This window comes from Triturus cristatus, chromosome 4_2 (genome assembly GCF_964204655.1).
Source record: "Triturus cristatus chromosome 4_2, aTriCri1.1, whole genome shotgun sequence".
Lineage (NCBI taxonomy): Eukaryota > Metazoa > Chordata > Amphibia > Caudata > Salamandridae > Triturus > Triturus cristatus.
In genome coordinates this window covers 222,121,794-222,138,260 of record NC_140586.1, presented here as the reverse complement: position 1 = coordinate 222,138,260, position 16,467 = coordinate 222,121,794, and the positions used below count along the sequence as shown (strand labels likewise).

Here is a 16,467-nt window from a genome sequence, read left to right as displayed (position 1 = left end):
GGCAGAACAGGTATATGGAAATAGGCGTCTTACAGGTCCAACACGGCACCATCCAGTCTCCAGGTTCGAGGGCAGATAAGACCTGGGCTAAGGTGAGCATTCTGAATGTCTCCATCTGGAGGAAGGTTATGAGAGGGTGCAGGTCTAAAATAGGCAGAAGCCTCCATCTTTCTTAGGCACCAGAAAGTAGCGGGAATAAGAATCATGACCCATTTCTGGCACAGGCACCCTCTTCATCGCTCCTTTGGCCAAAACCACTTGCACTTCCTGCAGCAAAATGGAGAGAAGGTCCTCAGTCGCTGGGGAGATGGTGGAAGGTGCAGAGGGGAAGAAAGGAAGCGTCAGGCATAACACCCAAGGACTATCTGTAGAACCCACCTGTCCGAAGGTATTGCCTGCCAACTCGGGTAGAATTGGTGAGGTCTGTCTCCAACCAGGTGGCTGTGCTCCTTTAAGGGCAAGATGGGCTCGGAGGGTCTAACTGGTGCCACGAGCGGGCCGGTCGGCACTCCTGCAGAAGGAAGGCCTCTCGGGGCCCAAAGTCACACCAGAGGGAGTCAGTAAAGATCCGAAGAGCCAGAGCATGCTGCTCAAAACTCTGATTTGGCGTGGAGTGGCCACCGGTCCCAGAAATTCGGGTTATCAGATCAGCTTCAAAGTTAGTTTTCTTATGCTTTTTCCTCAATGTACCTGAGGATTTGGATCATGAAGAAGACCGGTCTCTTGAGTAGCTCCGGGAGCGCGACTGGGACCAAACGTTCAACACGAATCACAACTTGGAGTGGCCTCTACGAGGAGTCTTTGTGCTTGGCGACAAAGTTTCACCTCACGGTCCCGGATGGCTTTTAAGTTCATCAATGTGCAGTTGCTGCAGGCTTTGGAGTCATGACACAACCCCAGACAGCACAGGTATACCTTGTGGGGATCCATCACAAACATTTGCTTATGACAGTTGCTACCGGACTTGAAACCTGCCATAAGGGGTGACATCCCTTGCACACTGAAGACATTTCGAGGAAAATGTCTGTGGGAGATACAAAGAGAGAACTGGATCCACATCTGGGTCCGCAGAAAGAAACTGATGTCAGCACGCAGTGGTGGTGCCTATATGGGCAACACACGTCATTTCTGGAGTGGAATGGCGGCAGCCCTGAGTCACAAGCGCCACCTGACTGCACACGGAGGTACTGCTGAAAAGTTTTCAGATCCAGTCTGATGCCTGGGGAATATTCAAAATGTGAGTAATCTGCAGCTACAAGTCTCTATCAGAAAGTAACTTTATATTTAAAAACATAGGGGCAGATTCACAAAGCATTATATGGTTACAAATGGTTCCATTTACTTCAGACTGCTACCCCCAAAAAAAGAAGATACCCTTCAGGCATAACTGGTTTTACAACTGTGCAATTCTTTGCCATGAATTCGTAGAATCATGCAATAATTGCTCCCTCGAAGGAGTAGAGAGTGGGAGCAACAAGGCTCGGTTTGCCGTGTCAGCTTGTGAAATGCAACAAACTTGTGAGTTTGTAAGCATTTACAAACTCTTCTCCGACCCTTTCCAACTCGGATTAGGACTTGAATTACGCTAGCAAATGGCCTGCGTAGCTCCCCTTCTATAAAGTTTGGGGGAGATTCATTCCCCTTCAAACCATGGAACAGCTGGGTTTTTTGCCAAGGGGAAAATATTGTTCAGGTGGGGAAAAAAATACGCATTGGCACATAGGGCTGACTTTGCACGGTGCATAATTGTTCATACTGTACAATTCTGCATTGTAGAAACAGCGGCTTTTAAAACAATATACATTAAAGTTGTGTATAAGTTAAAGCAGTAATTCTACACCAGTGAGGAAAAATACTTCAACAAGTGCAGGTTTAGGATTCCCTTTTGTGAATGGGTCACGAGTCACCAGGCTGGTATTTCCAGGTTGGGAGACTTGTGGGTTATTTACAGTCTATTAGAAAAACTGGAAGGCAACTATTTAGGTGTCAAAGGTTGCGTCTATGTGGGCCCTTCACTGCGGGCCCTAGCCCTTCTGCTCCTTATAACCTCCAATAAGGAGAATCTAAAAGCAGGGGCCAATTGGAGTTTGAAGGAGGCGCTGCAGAAGCAGATAGGGAAGGTGTAGAAAGAGCCAGGAGTATGTGGTCATTGGCAAATCTGGTTGAAACACTGTATAAAATACCGGTTTGAAGCAGGGCTGTCCCAATGTGCAGAGGATACGTGGAAACCGGATATAGGCCGGCTCCTGGAACAGAACCATCTCGGCTTTTGTCTCAATTTAATGGATGGAATGGGAGGGAGTAAGAACAGTGCAGGACAGCAACCTGCATTAAGTGTTAAATCATTTTAGCGAGGTCTATTGCTAGGAGTTTCCCTACTGAGCCAAGTGAAGTTATTAATATTGATAGAGGCATCTTAGTAATTGATACCATCTTGGAGGCAGGAAAGACAATGGAGATCTGAAGGAGACCACTGATGGCAGCAAACTGCTTATTTTCTTATCATAGCACAGGAAGTGACCTCGCCTCCAGAAACAGAAGTCTAAGTTGCATGGTATGGCCAGATAGCCATAACATGTTACTCCAAGTAAAATGTAGTACATACTGCCCTCTGGTGCATACATTTTGCCCACAAGGAGAAGGATTCTGTTAGTAGAGAAGTTATTAAGAAAAGAGTGAAAATAGTAGGATATAAAAATTTACTTTTGCGAGTAAAAGTGTAAAATCATGTTTTCTGTTTTAAGAGGGGCTTCAAATTATATTTCATATCCTGGTTCCGTTAATAGGAGATACTTAAAGTCCTGTTTAAGGCCCTGTTGAGAAAGGTTGATTGCTGAAGGTGAAATTGGATTGTGTAGTCAGAGGCTAGGAGGGGAACGTTTTGTCTGGCTGGAGAAGATTGTTGGATCAGTTTTCCATTTACACACGCCATTCGTGAATAAGAAGCAAGCAAATGAGACTTGAAAGCAAGCCAACCCCCGGTAAGACGCAGGTCTCGTACACAATAAGTCTTCAACAACAGACACCTAAAGTCTGAATATCCACATGGTCTAAATTAACTTATTACACTAAAGATAATAGGAAAAAGGAAAGCTTCAACCAAGGTGATAAAAAATGTGCTGGAGAAACTAGCAGCATTTGGCACCATAAGATTTGGGTATAACCAAAGGTAAAAAGAAACGTAACTGAAGCCCCCCAGTTCTCCTCCAGGTTACAATGGGGAGGATTCGGATTTAGGCTGGAGCACTAGTAGTCAAGCACACGCACCAACCCTACTTAATCTGTACAACTCTGAGGAGGTACAAACAAGACCAAACCTGTCTGGGGTTATTTGTTTGGCATTCGGAGAGGATTCAGCCTGGCAGTTCGGGCTGGACGTCTCCTACTGGAGCAGCATCACAGTTGATTTGGATGAGGGTGGTTTTTATCTGGAGAGGCAAAATGGGGGGGGGGGGGGGGGAAACGGACTGGAATGCTGCCCAGATTAAGGAAAGCATCCCTTTCATTAAATTCTTTACAGCGTCCGTACTTAAGATCAGCCTTTAGGAATGCCCACCCTGATGTCCTCTAAAAAGGAGTGAGCTGCTGCCATTGAAGGGATAACATATGTCCCTGCAGAACACCTTCCGCTTAGGCAAGATCTAGAGTGAGGTCAATCAACAAAGGCTCAACAGTTTCATCCTGATGGACTTCGATTGCTGCCTCTTCTTTTGCATTACAACCTCTTTACCTGGAAAAAGGTGGATACATGCATCCGATATTTCAAATCTTAGTTGAGGGAAGCAGTCTTTTTCAAGTAGGCTTGTGGTTTTCAGTGTCTTGGAGGGCCACTAGAAAGGTACTTCCAGCCAAATCTGGGGCAGATGCCCTTAATGGCAGTAAATACATTTATTTTCTTCCCCACAAATGAGCTGGAAGTAAGACTTCCTTTAAAGAAGGCTGTATAAATTCAGTTACATCCAGAGCAGTAGGTTGGGCTTAGATGGTACCTGCTCTGTGCATTTTCCAAGACCTCGGGTTCGTTCGCCAGACTCACCATGGCCTGTTCGAGGTCAGTCAGGCACCACTCTCGCTGCCTCTAGCATCCTTTCAGTAACCTCTAACTCATTTCTATGAAACATATCGCCTTTGCATACCCTTATACAGAGGACTCCACCTTCTCCTTCTTTGTTTAAATTACTGACTCCAACTTCTCCATCTTATCCAACTTCCTAGTGATAGAGTCCAGTACCCCTTCATCCATTAGTCTTTTTAAGCAGTTTGCCAGCCGAAAAGTTCCAGTTTTCCTATGCTTCTATCCCGCTTGCTGCAGCTATGGAAGAAAGAAAAGCTTTTTATCTCATAAGGACAATTAGCTATTTCACGAGTGCTCTGGCAAATACTACCTTCACACTGCAGCGTGGAACAATCTAGCCCAATCAAACTGCTGCTCCAATGGGAAGACCTTCCCCAAACAGCCCTGTTTCCCAGCTGGTATCTCACTTTGAGGCTTCTCTTTGTCAGCCCCATAGTACCCCCAGGGGCACCCCGCTCACCCCCCTCCCCCAAATTAGGTTACCCAAAGAAGACACAAGAAACAGTTGTAGATGGGTAACAAATGCTGCAGGATTTATTACATAATTCCAGGATATGTAATAGGTGGGTTATCTTACGGGCGATCCAAGGGCAGGCGGCCATCTACTTCACCTGCCCCGCCTGATGAGCCGGGCAGCACGGGAACGACCCGCAAGTGCTGCCCCCCAAGTGATTCTTTTTCGATCACGTGCCGTTGAAATTCTACTCACACCCCCCCCCTCTCGGGGCGGAGCGTCGCATAGCAAGCCCCCGGTTGTTCAGGCCCACAACCGCCCGCAGGCCTAGCGGGGCGCCGACCGGCTTCCGGGACCTCTCTGGAGGCTCCTCGTTTTGGCTCAGGCACCACGTGGTGCCGCGCAGAGGTACCCTTTGTACCGGCCTGCTTCCAGATCGCCCTGTAACTCCGCCTGCAACGAAAAGAAAACATTAAAACGTTCAGCCAAAAACCCCACCCCACCACACCACGCCGGGTAAGCGGTAGGGAGGGTAAAAAGGCGAGGTGGGCGACAAAGAGGTCGCCAGTGAGGGTGGGGGAAGGCTAAATAGCCTTCCCCTCACACCTGGGCCCGGAAGTGACGCGCCTTTCGCGTCACTTCCGGCCCCCGACACGGAGGGGGGCACAATCAGGATCCCTGCCCCCGCCCCCCCCGAAGTAGGGAGCGGGGAGGGGTGACCGGGGCCCCGGGGCCACTAAGGCGCCGACCGCCGAGTGGCCCCCTGCGGGGGCCGCGGTCAGCGGCATAGTACCCCCAGGGGCACCCCGCTCACCCCCCTCCCCCAAATTAGGTTACCCAAAGAAGACACAAGAAACAGTTGTAGATGGGTAACAAATGCTGCAGGATTTATTACATAATTCCAGGATATGTAATAGGTGGGTTATCTTACGGGCGATCCAAGGGCAGGCGGCCATCTACTTCACCTGCCCCGCCTGATGAGCCGGGCAGCACGGGAACGACCCGCAAGTGCTGCCCCCCAAGTGATTCTTTTTCGATCACGTGCCGTTGAAATTCTACTCACACCCCCCCTCTCGGGGCGGAGCGTCGCATAGCAAGCCCCCGGTTGTTCAGGCCCACAACCGCCCGCAGGCCTAGCGGGGCGCCGACCGGCTTCCGGGACCTCTCTGGAGGCTCCTCGTTTTGGCTCAGGCACCACGTGGTGCCGCGCAGAGGTACCCTTTGTACCGGCCTGCTTCCAGATCGCCCTGTAACTCCGCCACAGCCCTGGAGGCGGCTAACCGTCGCAGCCAGGGCCCCCCACCAACCTAGCTCTGTACCTGCACCCTCTATTCACCAATGCTTCGCTTAAATCCAATAAAACAGGTCCATGCCTCTTTGGGAGAAGTGTACTCCATCCAAGTCGAAGTACCCCTTTACATTCCCCCGGATCATCTCATGGCGAATAAAGCCCAAACCCCTTTGGGCGGGACTCAAACCCTGTGAGATCCCTTATAACCACAGGCCCAAGACATACCAGTGAGCTATAGCTCCTGGATTGTAGATGGCCCCAACTATGTCCCCAATCCCTAGACGCTATCCCAATCGGATAGGGTCTGATGAAATAGAGGGGCCTGTGAAGATGTGCGATAACTATTCGCCCCCCAGCGGGAAGGTTACACCTATTCACCATCCTGGGCCTGCCCGCTTTGACTATTGTGACGAGAAGGGTTACTTAATGTGACCATGGGCAAGGGGCGACTCTTGCCCCTGCCCACCATCCCTTATACCTTATAGGAATTATGCCCCTCCGGATCCCTCAGTGATGATCCCTTAAGCATACCAACTTCGGGAATCTGTTTGGCTTGAGCGTTGCGCGCTGTCATAATGCCCCCTTGTATTTGCCCCGCTGACACCCCAGATATTGGGACAGCAGCACCAGTCTCTTGCCGCTGCCGTACGCGACCAGTGATTCAGGACGCGACCAGTGATTCCGGTGGGGGGTGCCACCAACCGCAATGGTCCTCCAAGCATTACGGGTGATTACACCCAGCTGAAGGCCAGAGGCCCGCCTAAGGAGCCTGTTCACTTGTTTTGCTACCCGGCTCCCTTGTGGGAGGACCACAGAGTTAGGGCAACGCGTGCGCTCCCAGGGCACGGTGCTGCTGGAAGCAGATATCTGATACTCACACGCTGGTATCTTATCTGTTGCTAAATGCCCTACTGAAGGAAGTTTCCCAAGAACCGTAGGCTTCGCGGTCCCACCTAACTTTATCCCATCACCTGGGGGGATACCAGTGGTGGCAGGACCTGCATGGTAACTCCATCCCGGCGTAGCTATTGCTTATTTGTGCCGCCGAAGCAGGCAATACCCCCTTAGTCTCAAGTTCTACCCCTAGAGGATAACCTTGGGAGCAGACAAGTCTGTGGGAACCAACCGGAGACTTGGTGCAAATACCGGCGACAAAGAGGTCGCCAGTGAGGGTGGGGGAAGGCTAAATAGCCTTCCCCTCACACCTGGGCCCGGAAGTGACGCGCCTTTCGCGTCACTTCCGGCCCCCGACACGGAGGGGGGCACAATCAGGATCCCTGCCCCCGCCCCCCCCGAAGTAGGGAGTGGGGAGGGGTGACCGGGGCCCCGGGGCCACTAAGGCGCCGACCGCCGAGTGGCCCCCTGCGGGGGCCGCGGTCAGCGGCAGTTATGCGGACACCCACCACGGTTCACCAGAGGTCTCCTTTACAACAATTAACAAACTTCCTCGCAGCAAGTGCTCAGTGACGCTTGGATCACCCTCTTACGTCTTGCCCTAGCAATCCATAGGCGCCATTTTGTTTTGAGCCGTAACTCATAGGATTCTCCTCTGCCGCCATCAGCTTGGGCTCTATGGATCCACTAAACTTCCTGACAGCACCCAGCACGTCTCTGACTATCACAGTCCACCTAAATTCCAAATGCCCATGAACAGTTTTTGAATAATTCGCTTCAATCGCTTATCAGTGTCCATTAAGTCCACTGAAAACCTTAGCAGACCACATAACTCTGCTACAACGTCAGCAAATGATGCTCCCCTAATGACTGAATAGATTCATCCTGAAAGACGCTAGAAATACAGAATGGATTTGGCGATATTGAACACGTCATAACAAATGGACTAATCATATGCAAATAGTTAAGAGAATGATAATCGAAAAAGAAAGGATGTAACAAGTTTTGATAAAATAGGATTGGTGAATGTCCTGATTTTCGAGGACGATTTCTGTGGAATTCTAAAACTCAGTTTGGGTTGACAGGGAAAGCAAAGCAGGTCACAGGAACCAAAATGAAAGAAGCTGCTCTAAGCGCACCCAGAATTTGCCCCTCATTGATACAGACACTGAAAGGAGATACTTTTACAATAAACAAGTTTCTCTGTAAGTTAAGACTGTTGTCAAAAGTAGAGTAATTTTTATTAGAAGCAGTCTTGATTTATTGAAAAAGTTTTCAAGTATGTATACTTTCTGTAATAAATAGGTAATACCATTTTAAATATTAATAGAAACCCGTAGTAGACGTTAGTAACCCGTTATCAATGCTTGTAATTCACTTTTTATAATGAATGTTTGGCTTGTTTGCCCCTCCTGTACTCCACACGTTTGCATGTCCAATAAAAGCCATCTTTGTTCAGTGACCATGTCTGTGATTCTATGCCCCTTGCCCCATAGTCTGTAGGGACTTCCAAGCATTTTGAAGTCCTCCAGCTATCAGAAAGGATTTTCAGTGAGTGAAGCTCACTGCCTGAGGAAACAAATGGTACACTCTAATGTCATTGGGACTCACAATATTTTTTGGGGATTATGCTTTTCAATAGGCTTCCAGACTCTAGAGTTCTCACTGCCGATTATGTTGAGGGGCGTTTAGGGCGGTGCACTGACTGCTAACATAAGACAGAGCACAGCTTTCTTCGATATGTATACAAGACTTCTTATATTTGCAGAAGGGTAAAGAAGAACTCTTATGTATGTCGGCAATTCATGGATGTCCCTTCACTCAAGTCGTGACATGGGTGGACATTTACCTCATCCCGCACACCCTGGATCTGTCCTGGCAGCAACTCCACCTGTGTGGCAATCCCCCGCTGTGAATCCGCCAAAGTCCTCAGCTCCAGTTGTAGCCCACTCAGTTGTTTCTCCAGCCGCGCAATCTCCCCAAGGAAGGTATCCTTCTTGTCCTCTGTTGGTGGGCTGGTGACAGAGGGATACAGGATTTAAAAAAAAGATTTCACAAAGGTACCACAAGGAATTCAACAATAGGATGTGGTAGAGCGGATGGGAACAGGGTGTTAGCTGTGGTAACACATCTTACCACCAGAGCACATGCAGGGATATCTCTCCAATTGCAAAAGTCAGGAGCTGCAACAAACTCTAAAGCTGAAACTTCACTGTGCTCCATTAGGGGGCAATGTGTACGACATCTTTCCCCCAGGTGAACAACTGTGAGGCTCTGTGGATGCAGTTTCACTCCTCCATGCTAGACTGCATAATATGCCATCTTTCAAACTGAAGGAGCTGGGAGACTATTAATCACTCAAGAGACTCTTCCCACTATTAGAACCTCAATCATTGACTCACATTAGTTGCAGTTCCACTTCTTACTGCCACTGGGCAGTGTCACCATCTCTCCACTGCAGGGTGAGCTGTGAAGGCCCTAATAGCCGCAGTTCCTTTTTTCAACACAAGAGGGAAGTATGATAACACTCTCTCCCATGCAGGAGCCCCAAAATGTAACGCAGTAGGCAGCAGTTCAATTTCTCAAGGTCAGGAGGCACAGCATGGTATCAGCCCCACTACATATGGGGAAATAACGGCCTCAGAGGTTGCAGTTCTAACTAACCACAGAGTTTAAGAATGCCCTCAATTCAAAGGGGGGCAGAAGATCGACCAGCCAGAATTACACTCTCCTCCAAGAAACTTGATCAGAATTTAAGATACAATCTCACTCACCCACAGTCCACTTTATAATAAATGATTCACCTGAATGAATTATATACCTTAAACCGCAAACAATCTCAAATATGTTGTCTGATACCCTCCATTTCGCATTTCTTCCTCATTCTAAGTAGTCTCTTAAAATGAACTAGCGACTCTTATTAAATTGTGTACAAAACATTTTCTTATCTCATTCTAAATTGTCTCCTCAATGAACTACCAGCTGTTACAATACTGCATTTTGAGCATCATTATCAATGACTGAGAATTAACTTTTTCTGTACGTTTTATTTCTGTTTGATTTTTCACTTGTAATCCAAAACTCAATAAAACTCTCCAACAAAAACATTGATTAGTGTTTTATGGAGTCAAAAACAAAATGGAAGATGCAAGGAGAACATCTACCAAAATGCTACAGGCCCCTACTTAAGGCTGCCTCACTGAAAGTACACACATGCAAACCATTCTCTGCTTTCTTGAATATTACCACAATCTACATTTATTTGCCTTGGTATACTGTTCTACTCTGTTAGCTCTGCCTTTATTTCACTCCTTCAGTCTTTAATTCTACTCTTCCTGGCTTTTACTTATTTCCTTATACCTCCACTGTAGGTGAGACAAACTTTTGTCAACCTCAGTGCTATATCTGCATTATGGTTGAGTTTGTTGCAATACTGTACCTAGCTACTGGTCTTCTGTGACTTCTATCTTTCCATTTTCTGATCACTGTTGTTGGTGAGAAAGAGGCAGCAGCCCGCCCCTTTAACAGAGTAGGCACCTGGACACCTAGCTTGCCACTTGCCAGTGGACTCCAGTTCATGCTTGTTCCAGCCTGATCCAGTTGCCACATTCTGACCGTATGACCCCCCCCCCCGGCTTTTCCTGCCCACCATTCTTCCCGCCAATAGAAGCCCTGCCCACCCCAGGGCCTACTTAATGCAGCCCGCCTGTGCCCTGCGCCAGGAACCCTGGCCCCCATGACCATCCAACACAACACCACAACCACAGCTGCCACCATAGCCAATTAACAGCACCCCTACTCCTCCGCTACCCACCACAACTTCAACAAAACACACCGACAAACATGCTGCCACGCATCCTCAAGCTCCAGGGTAGGACCTTTCTACTGAATCCATTACGATTTCACATGCGACACCTCAGACGCAGACACCACCACCTCCAAACAACCGAGGCATGCCACCACCCTTCACCAACCATTTGCCATCATCAACGTCCGATTCCTTGGGGAATCACTGCACCAAAATCTGGGACCTCCTTAAGAGCAACACTCCCGATCTCTTCTTACTGACCGAAACATGGCTCAATCCAGCCTCCAACCTGGACATTGCTGCAGCCATCCTTCCCACCTACAAAATCATACACAAGGACCAAACCCACAAACCAGGCGGAGGACTTGTGATCATCAACAAAAGCACGATTGATTGCCCCAACTCCACGAACTCAGACACCAACCTCATGAAACACCTCGGTTTCAAAATACGAATGGACTACAATGACACCCTTTAGGGAAACATTGCCTACTGTACCCCGGCAGAATTCTACAACCACATCGCAGACTTGGTCACACCCGTCTCTATCAGATCAACCAACTAAAGCCTCAATTTCTACCTTCAAGATGCCACAAACCCTAACTTCACGACCCTCCTAGACAGCCTCAGCAACCTTGGACTCACCCAACTCGTCCAAGGACAAACCCACAGAGCAGTCTATAACCTTGAACCTATTTTCTCCTCCAACAACTGGATCCACACGACCCTGCTAATCACTACATCATACATTTCAAGATACATGGCCAAGCCACCCCACGAGAAAAACGTAAAGCACCATCAAGACACTGAGGCAAAATATCTGAAAAAAACTGGACCAAGACCCTACAGGAACATCCACCCAACCACACCGGGAAGCTTGATGTAGACACTGAGGTCTTCAAAAAATGGGTTGCTGACAGCGCCAACTTTTGTTGTTTAATAGCACCTTAGGAATACCGCAGCTCCCAGATTGGGCCTGCAAGTTCCTATGATATTCCTTTGGGGGCACTTGCATTTACCTTTTCCATGGTGGCATCCTATAAATCACCTCCCTTGAGGCCACCTTGATTGTTTGCCTTCCACTCCTCCACAGTCATGCTCTCAGGTGGCCTTGGGGGAAGGTTATTATACCTCCCTAACATGGCGACCTTACCATTCAGCCCTTCACTCCTTTCCCTATTCAAGATGGCAACGGCTTCCTTCCCGTTTTGTCACTTCCTGTTTATCACTTCCTGTTCTCAAGTATAAAAGGGGCAGAACATTTTCCTTCATTGAGTTTCAACATTCCTTGTTCCTGCTGGTGTGTCCTCACTCCTGTTGGTGCCCTTGCTCCTGTTTCGGTGTTCCTTTCATTCCGTTGGCGCGCCTTTGTTCCCTTTTCCATCTCCTGCACCAGTTTGGGTTCCTGTAGCCTCCTGCTCCATCTTGAGCTTCTGGCCTTAGTGTGTTTTCCTTGCTCCTTGTCTTCCACTTCCTTTTTGTTTCTGGAGTCTCCTCGTCATCTGAGATTTTTCCTTATGGGGTTTTTTCCTCTTGGGACTCCTCCTGGAAGGCACTGGCTGCTCAGGACTCTCACTGTCGGCGGCATCGTGGCTACCGGGAAAGGGTCACCCATATCTCGGACAAACCAAGACTTAAAAGAACCAAAGCCAGGAACTGTCCCAACATATCAAGACTGACAAGAAAGATTCCAAATGTGACACTATGAGACACAAAGAAAAGGGCCCCAAGTCTCAGACTTGAAGCCAGCTCCAACAACGGCAAAGAACTCTTCATCATCGTCAAGGAGTTCTCCAGTCCTGCAGCTGGCAAAAACATAATCTCATCTCAAGCTCTCTGCAAAGACCTCTCAAACTTCTTCTAACAGAAGATTGCCAAGATCTACAACACGTTCGACCCACAGCATGCTGATACAAACTCCCCTGACCAGACGGAACCCTCCTTTATCGCCAAACAGCAGCTAAGCACCTGGAAGCCCCCCTAGAACTAAGAAACGATCACCCTGATGTATACCATCCACTCAGGAGCCCCCTCAGGTCCATGCCCCCACTTCATATGCAACTTTGGAAGAACCATCATCTCCCCCGTACTAACCGCTATCATTAACACCTCCATAACCCCTGCCACTGTCCCCTCTTGCTGGAAGAATGCAGAAGTCAACGCCCTACTGAAGAAAACACCGGCTGACCCCATCACCCACAGCAGCTACAGACCCATCCCATTCCTGCCTTTTCCAGCTAAAGTCATTGAGAAAGTCATCAATACCCAACCCGCAGACCCCCTAGAACTCCATTAACTCCAAGACCACTCTCAATCAGGCTTTCGCACCAACCACAGCACAGAGACAGCCCTCATTGTAGTTGCTGATGATAACAGAAGCATTCTCAACTCATCCTCCTTGACCTCTCCACAGCTTTTGATACAGTCTCCCACAAGTCACTCATCAGAAAGCTTCAGCACCTGAGTATCTGCAGAGCGGCCCTCAAGTGGATAGCCTTCTTTCTCACGGAAAGACCTCAATGAGTTAGACCCCCCCACACCTCAGAAACCAAGACACTCATTTGGGGCCAACACTTTTCAACGTCTACATGATGCCCGTCGCGGACATCGTCAGAGCCCATGGCATCAACAGTGTCCTATGCTTACAACACACAGCTCATCCTCTCCCTTACAGACAACCAGCACCGTCAAAGTAGACTTCGCCTACTGCAGGAGAAATGTCGCTGCTTGGATGAAAAACTATTGCCTCCAACTCAGCACAGACAAAACCGAAGTCTTAATCTTTGGCAACAACCACTCCCCCTGGGACGCCTCTTGGTGGGGGTCTGAACTTGACCCCCATCCCTGAAGATCATGCCAAGAACCTCAGGATCATCCTGGACACCAACCTCTCCATGAGCAGACAGATCATCGCAGTCTCCTCAATCATGCTTCCACATCCTGTGAAAGCTACGCAATGTTTTCAAGTGGATCCCACAGAACACTAGCCGAACGGTCGCCCAGGCTCTTCTCACAAGTAGATTATTATTAAGGAAACGTCCTATACATCAAAATCCCAGCCCATGTCCTACCGCGACTCCAAACCACCCAGAACGCCTTCCCCAGACTCATCCTGAAAATCCAGCGTACTAACCACATCTCTCCACACCTCAACAATCTCCACTGGCTCCCAGTCCAGGAAAGATGTAAGTTCAAACTACTTACCCACGCCTACAAAGCTCTCCACAACACTGGTCCAGCTTACCTCAAGGACCGCCTCAACTTCTACCAACCCACCAGACACCTTCTATCTGCATATAAGGCAAGAGTACATCTCCCTCGCATCAAGACGAGCAGAAGCGGAGGACGCACTTTCTCATACCTCGCAGCCAGACCCGAAACGACCTCTGGAAACACCTCAGAACTTCCCCCTCCCTCATGGACCTCCGAAAGAAACTCAAAACATGGCTCTTCCAGACGAAACAGGCATGATCTGCTCCTCAGGCCTGCTCTGCTCAGTGCCTGGAAACCCTAACGGGTGATTAGCCGCGCTCTAGCTCTACAAATTCACATATTATAACAGAATCCATCAGTCGAGCAAATTACCTAATAATAATAGGTAATAGTAAAAGGCTAAAACGTGTCCCAGGTACAGAGGGACAGGAGAGGCTAATCATGCAACACCCACGGTATTTTTCCCAGGGGAGGCTACTTACAAGTCCTCTATGTCAGAGCACAAAGGCTGTACCAGGATCAACAGTGCAACCTACCCAGTAACAAAGTGGTGGACTAGCCCCTCAGAAAGAGTGTTCACGTTCCTCTTGCCATTTTTTACTTCATCCTAAATCAGAGGTGATTCTGAACATCCGCTTCAACGTTGCAATAAGGAGAACTAACCTTTCCTTGTGTTTGTCCAGTTTATACGTGGCTACTGTTTTGCGACTCTCCTTAAATGATTTGCTTTAAGGCGTTTGTAAGAAAGTCTGGTCAATAAAAAGTTTCAAAGCTGTGCAGCTTTATCTCAAATAAACTTATCATCCAAGTGAAAAACTCCCCTAGCCCAGGAGGCCAGAAGGCTGGTTGACTGTGCAGAGACTTTGCAACTTTCAAAGAATCACAACATAGTCAAACCTTTGGCTTGAAACATATCTTGTACTGTAGGCCTGTTAGACTTAGCTGGTGAGTTGTGCATCTGTCATACTGCTACAAAAAATGTCTTGCTATCTAGTTAACTCGGCAGAATGGTATCTAGGTTCCCATCCCAAACCTAAAGTTTGCTTTTCATATGGCATGGTACGCTGGGAATGTGTAGGAAAGACAAGTCAACTCCAGGAATGCATGAAGCATGAAACACCAAAAACACGCTGGAAAGCGCAGAAAAGTAGGGAACAGCAGGGCAAGTGGTTGTCGATATAGAGAGACAAAGTAAACTCCAGTACTTACCTCTTCAACTCAGTTTTCATCCGCTGCATCTGGGACTCCATTTCCTGTTGGATCAAGGACATAGTGAAAGAGAGGTTAGTACTTCGTAAACAGCAAAATATGGAGCAATGCTCTATCATCAAGTAATACCATCTTTTATAGCATTTCTTGGAAGCCTTGTTGCTTAAAAGTACTTTGGATGCCAAACATTAAGGCTACTCAGCTCAACTGCATTCAGTGTACCAACATCTGAAGTATGAACAGTTGAATTTGTCTTACTGGGAACTGAACCTGGGACCAACAAATTGCATCTCTGCAGTAGGCACAATAGCCTCCTAAGGTAGAAGGATAGTAAAGAATAAATCCAGAAAAGTACAACTCATGTCATTTTGTCAAACACCCTTACCATGCTAGAGTGGCAATTCACAATGCCACCTCAGACATAACCTTGTCCCCCACCCATTACCAACGTATTTGTTAAGAGATCAACCTTGAGGTGAACCGGGCAACAAATATGCCTGCGTTAAAAGCCTATCTCTGGCATTCAAGTGAAAATCATGCTTCTATACAGGACCACATCCTCATCGAGGTGTCTAGCCAACTTAATGTACGAGTTACTTACCTTCGGTAACGATGTAGCTGGTAGAGACGATTCTAGCCGCAGATTCCTTCACGTAGAATTATCCCCAGGCGTGAGACTGGATCCGGAAACTTTTTGCCACAGAATCCCTGCGCGCCAGGGGGCAGGGCGACACCACGCGACTCCGCCTAGGCGTCATCCGCGTACATGACGTCAGCGAGGTCTCATAAGCCCCACCCCGGCGCTCCTACGTCAGAACTTTTCTGTGCCGCAACGCGGAGCCACCAGGCAAACCGTGGAAGCAGGGGAACAGTGTGCGAAAGAGTAGAGACAAGGAATGGAGACAAGCGACACCATAAGGAGCGGTGCAACACTGCAGCCTCCAAAGGCAGGGGCGGAATAAAGAACAGAGCAGAGCCCCGAGCAGCCAACCCTGCCAGCATGCGAACCACCTTCCCCGGAGACAGGGAACAAATGTAAAGGCAGGACACCTGTAGGAGGCCTACAACCCCCACCCGGAAATAGGGAAGGGAAGCCAGTCCCAGAACAGACAGGACAACAACAACCCTCCAAGCCACCCCAGCACAGAGGGCAACCATCCTCCAAGGAACAAGGGCAGGCCATGGCCAGGTGACCCCAGACAGAGGACGGCAGAGGGGCAGGAGGGTCTGCGAAAGGATCCCCACAGCCATAACAGGACAGCGGGTCACACAGGGGACTAGACCTATGGACCGGGCAATAACCTGGCCCCTCCCAGGCAAGAGGAGCCCCTCACAAGCAGAACACCACCGACCCCAGAGGGATGGAGGAAGAAGAAGAAGAAGAAGAAGAAGATATGGGGGGCCTTCACACTCACAATAGAGGAACCAAGGGCCAGGCCAGAGGCCGAAGTACCCCACACCCTTTCAAGGCAAGAAGCGTCCCTCCAAAGCCAGGGGGAGAGCCCAGAAGGCCCAAGGAAAGG

General features: G+C 48.7%; 1 protein-coding gene across 1 annotated transcript in view; it reads right to left on the bottom strand.

Annotated features, from left to right (window-relative positions):
- SUN2 (Sad1 and UNC84 domain containing 2) overlaps positions 1–16,467 on the bottom strand; it is a 116,333-nt gene that overhangs the window by 20,845 nt on the left and 79,021 nt on the right. Inside the window, exons 11-12 of the mRNA XM_085601282.1 lie at positions 14,945–14,988; positions 8,564–8,729 (exon numbers count right to left, since the gene is read on the bottom strand). Coding sequence (XP_085457408.1) covers positions 8,564–8,729; positions 14,945–14,988 — 210 coding nt within the window. The remainder of the gene's footprint in view (positions 1–8,563; positions 8,730–14,944; positions 14,989–16,467) is intronic.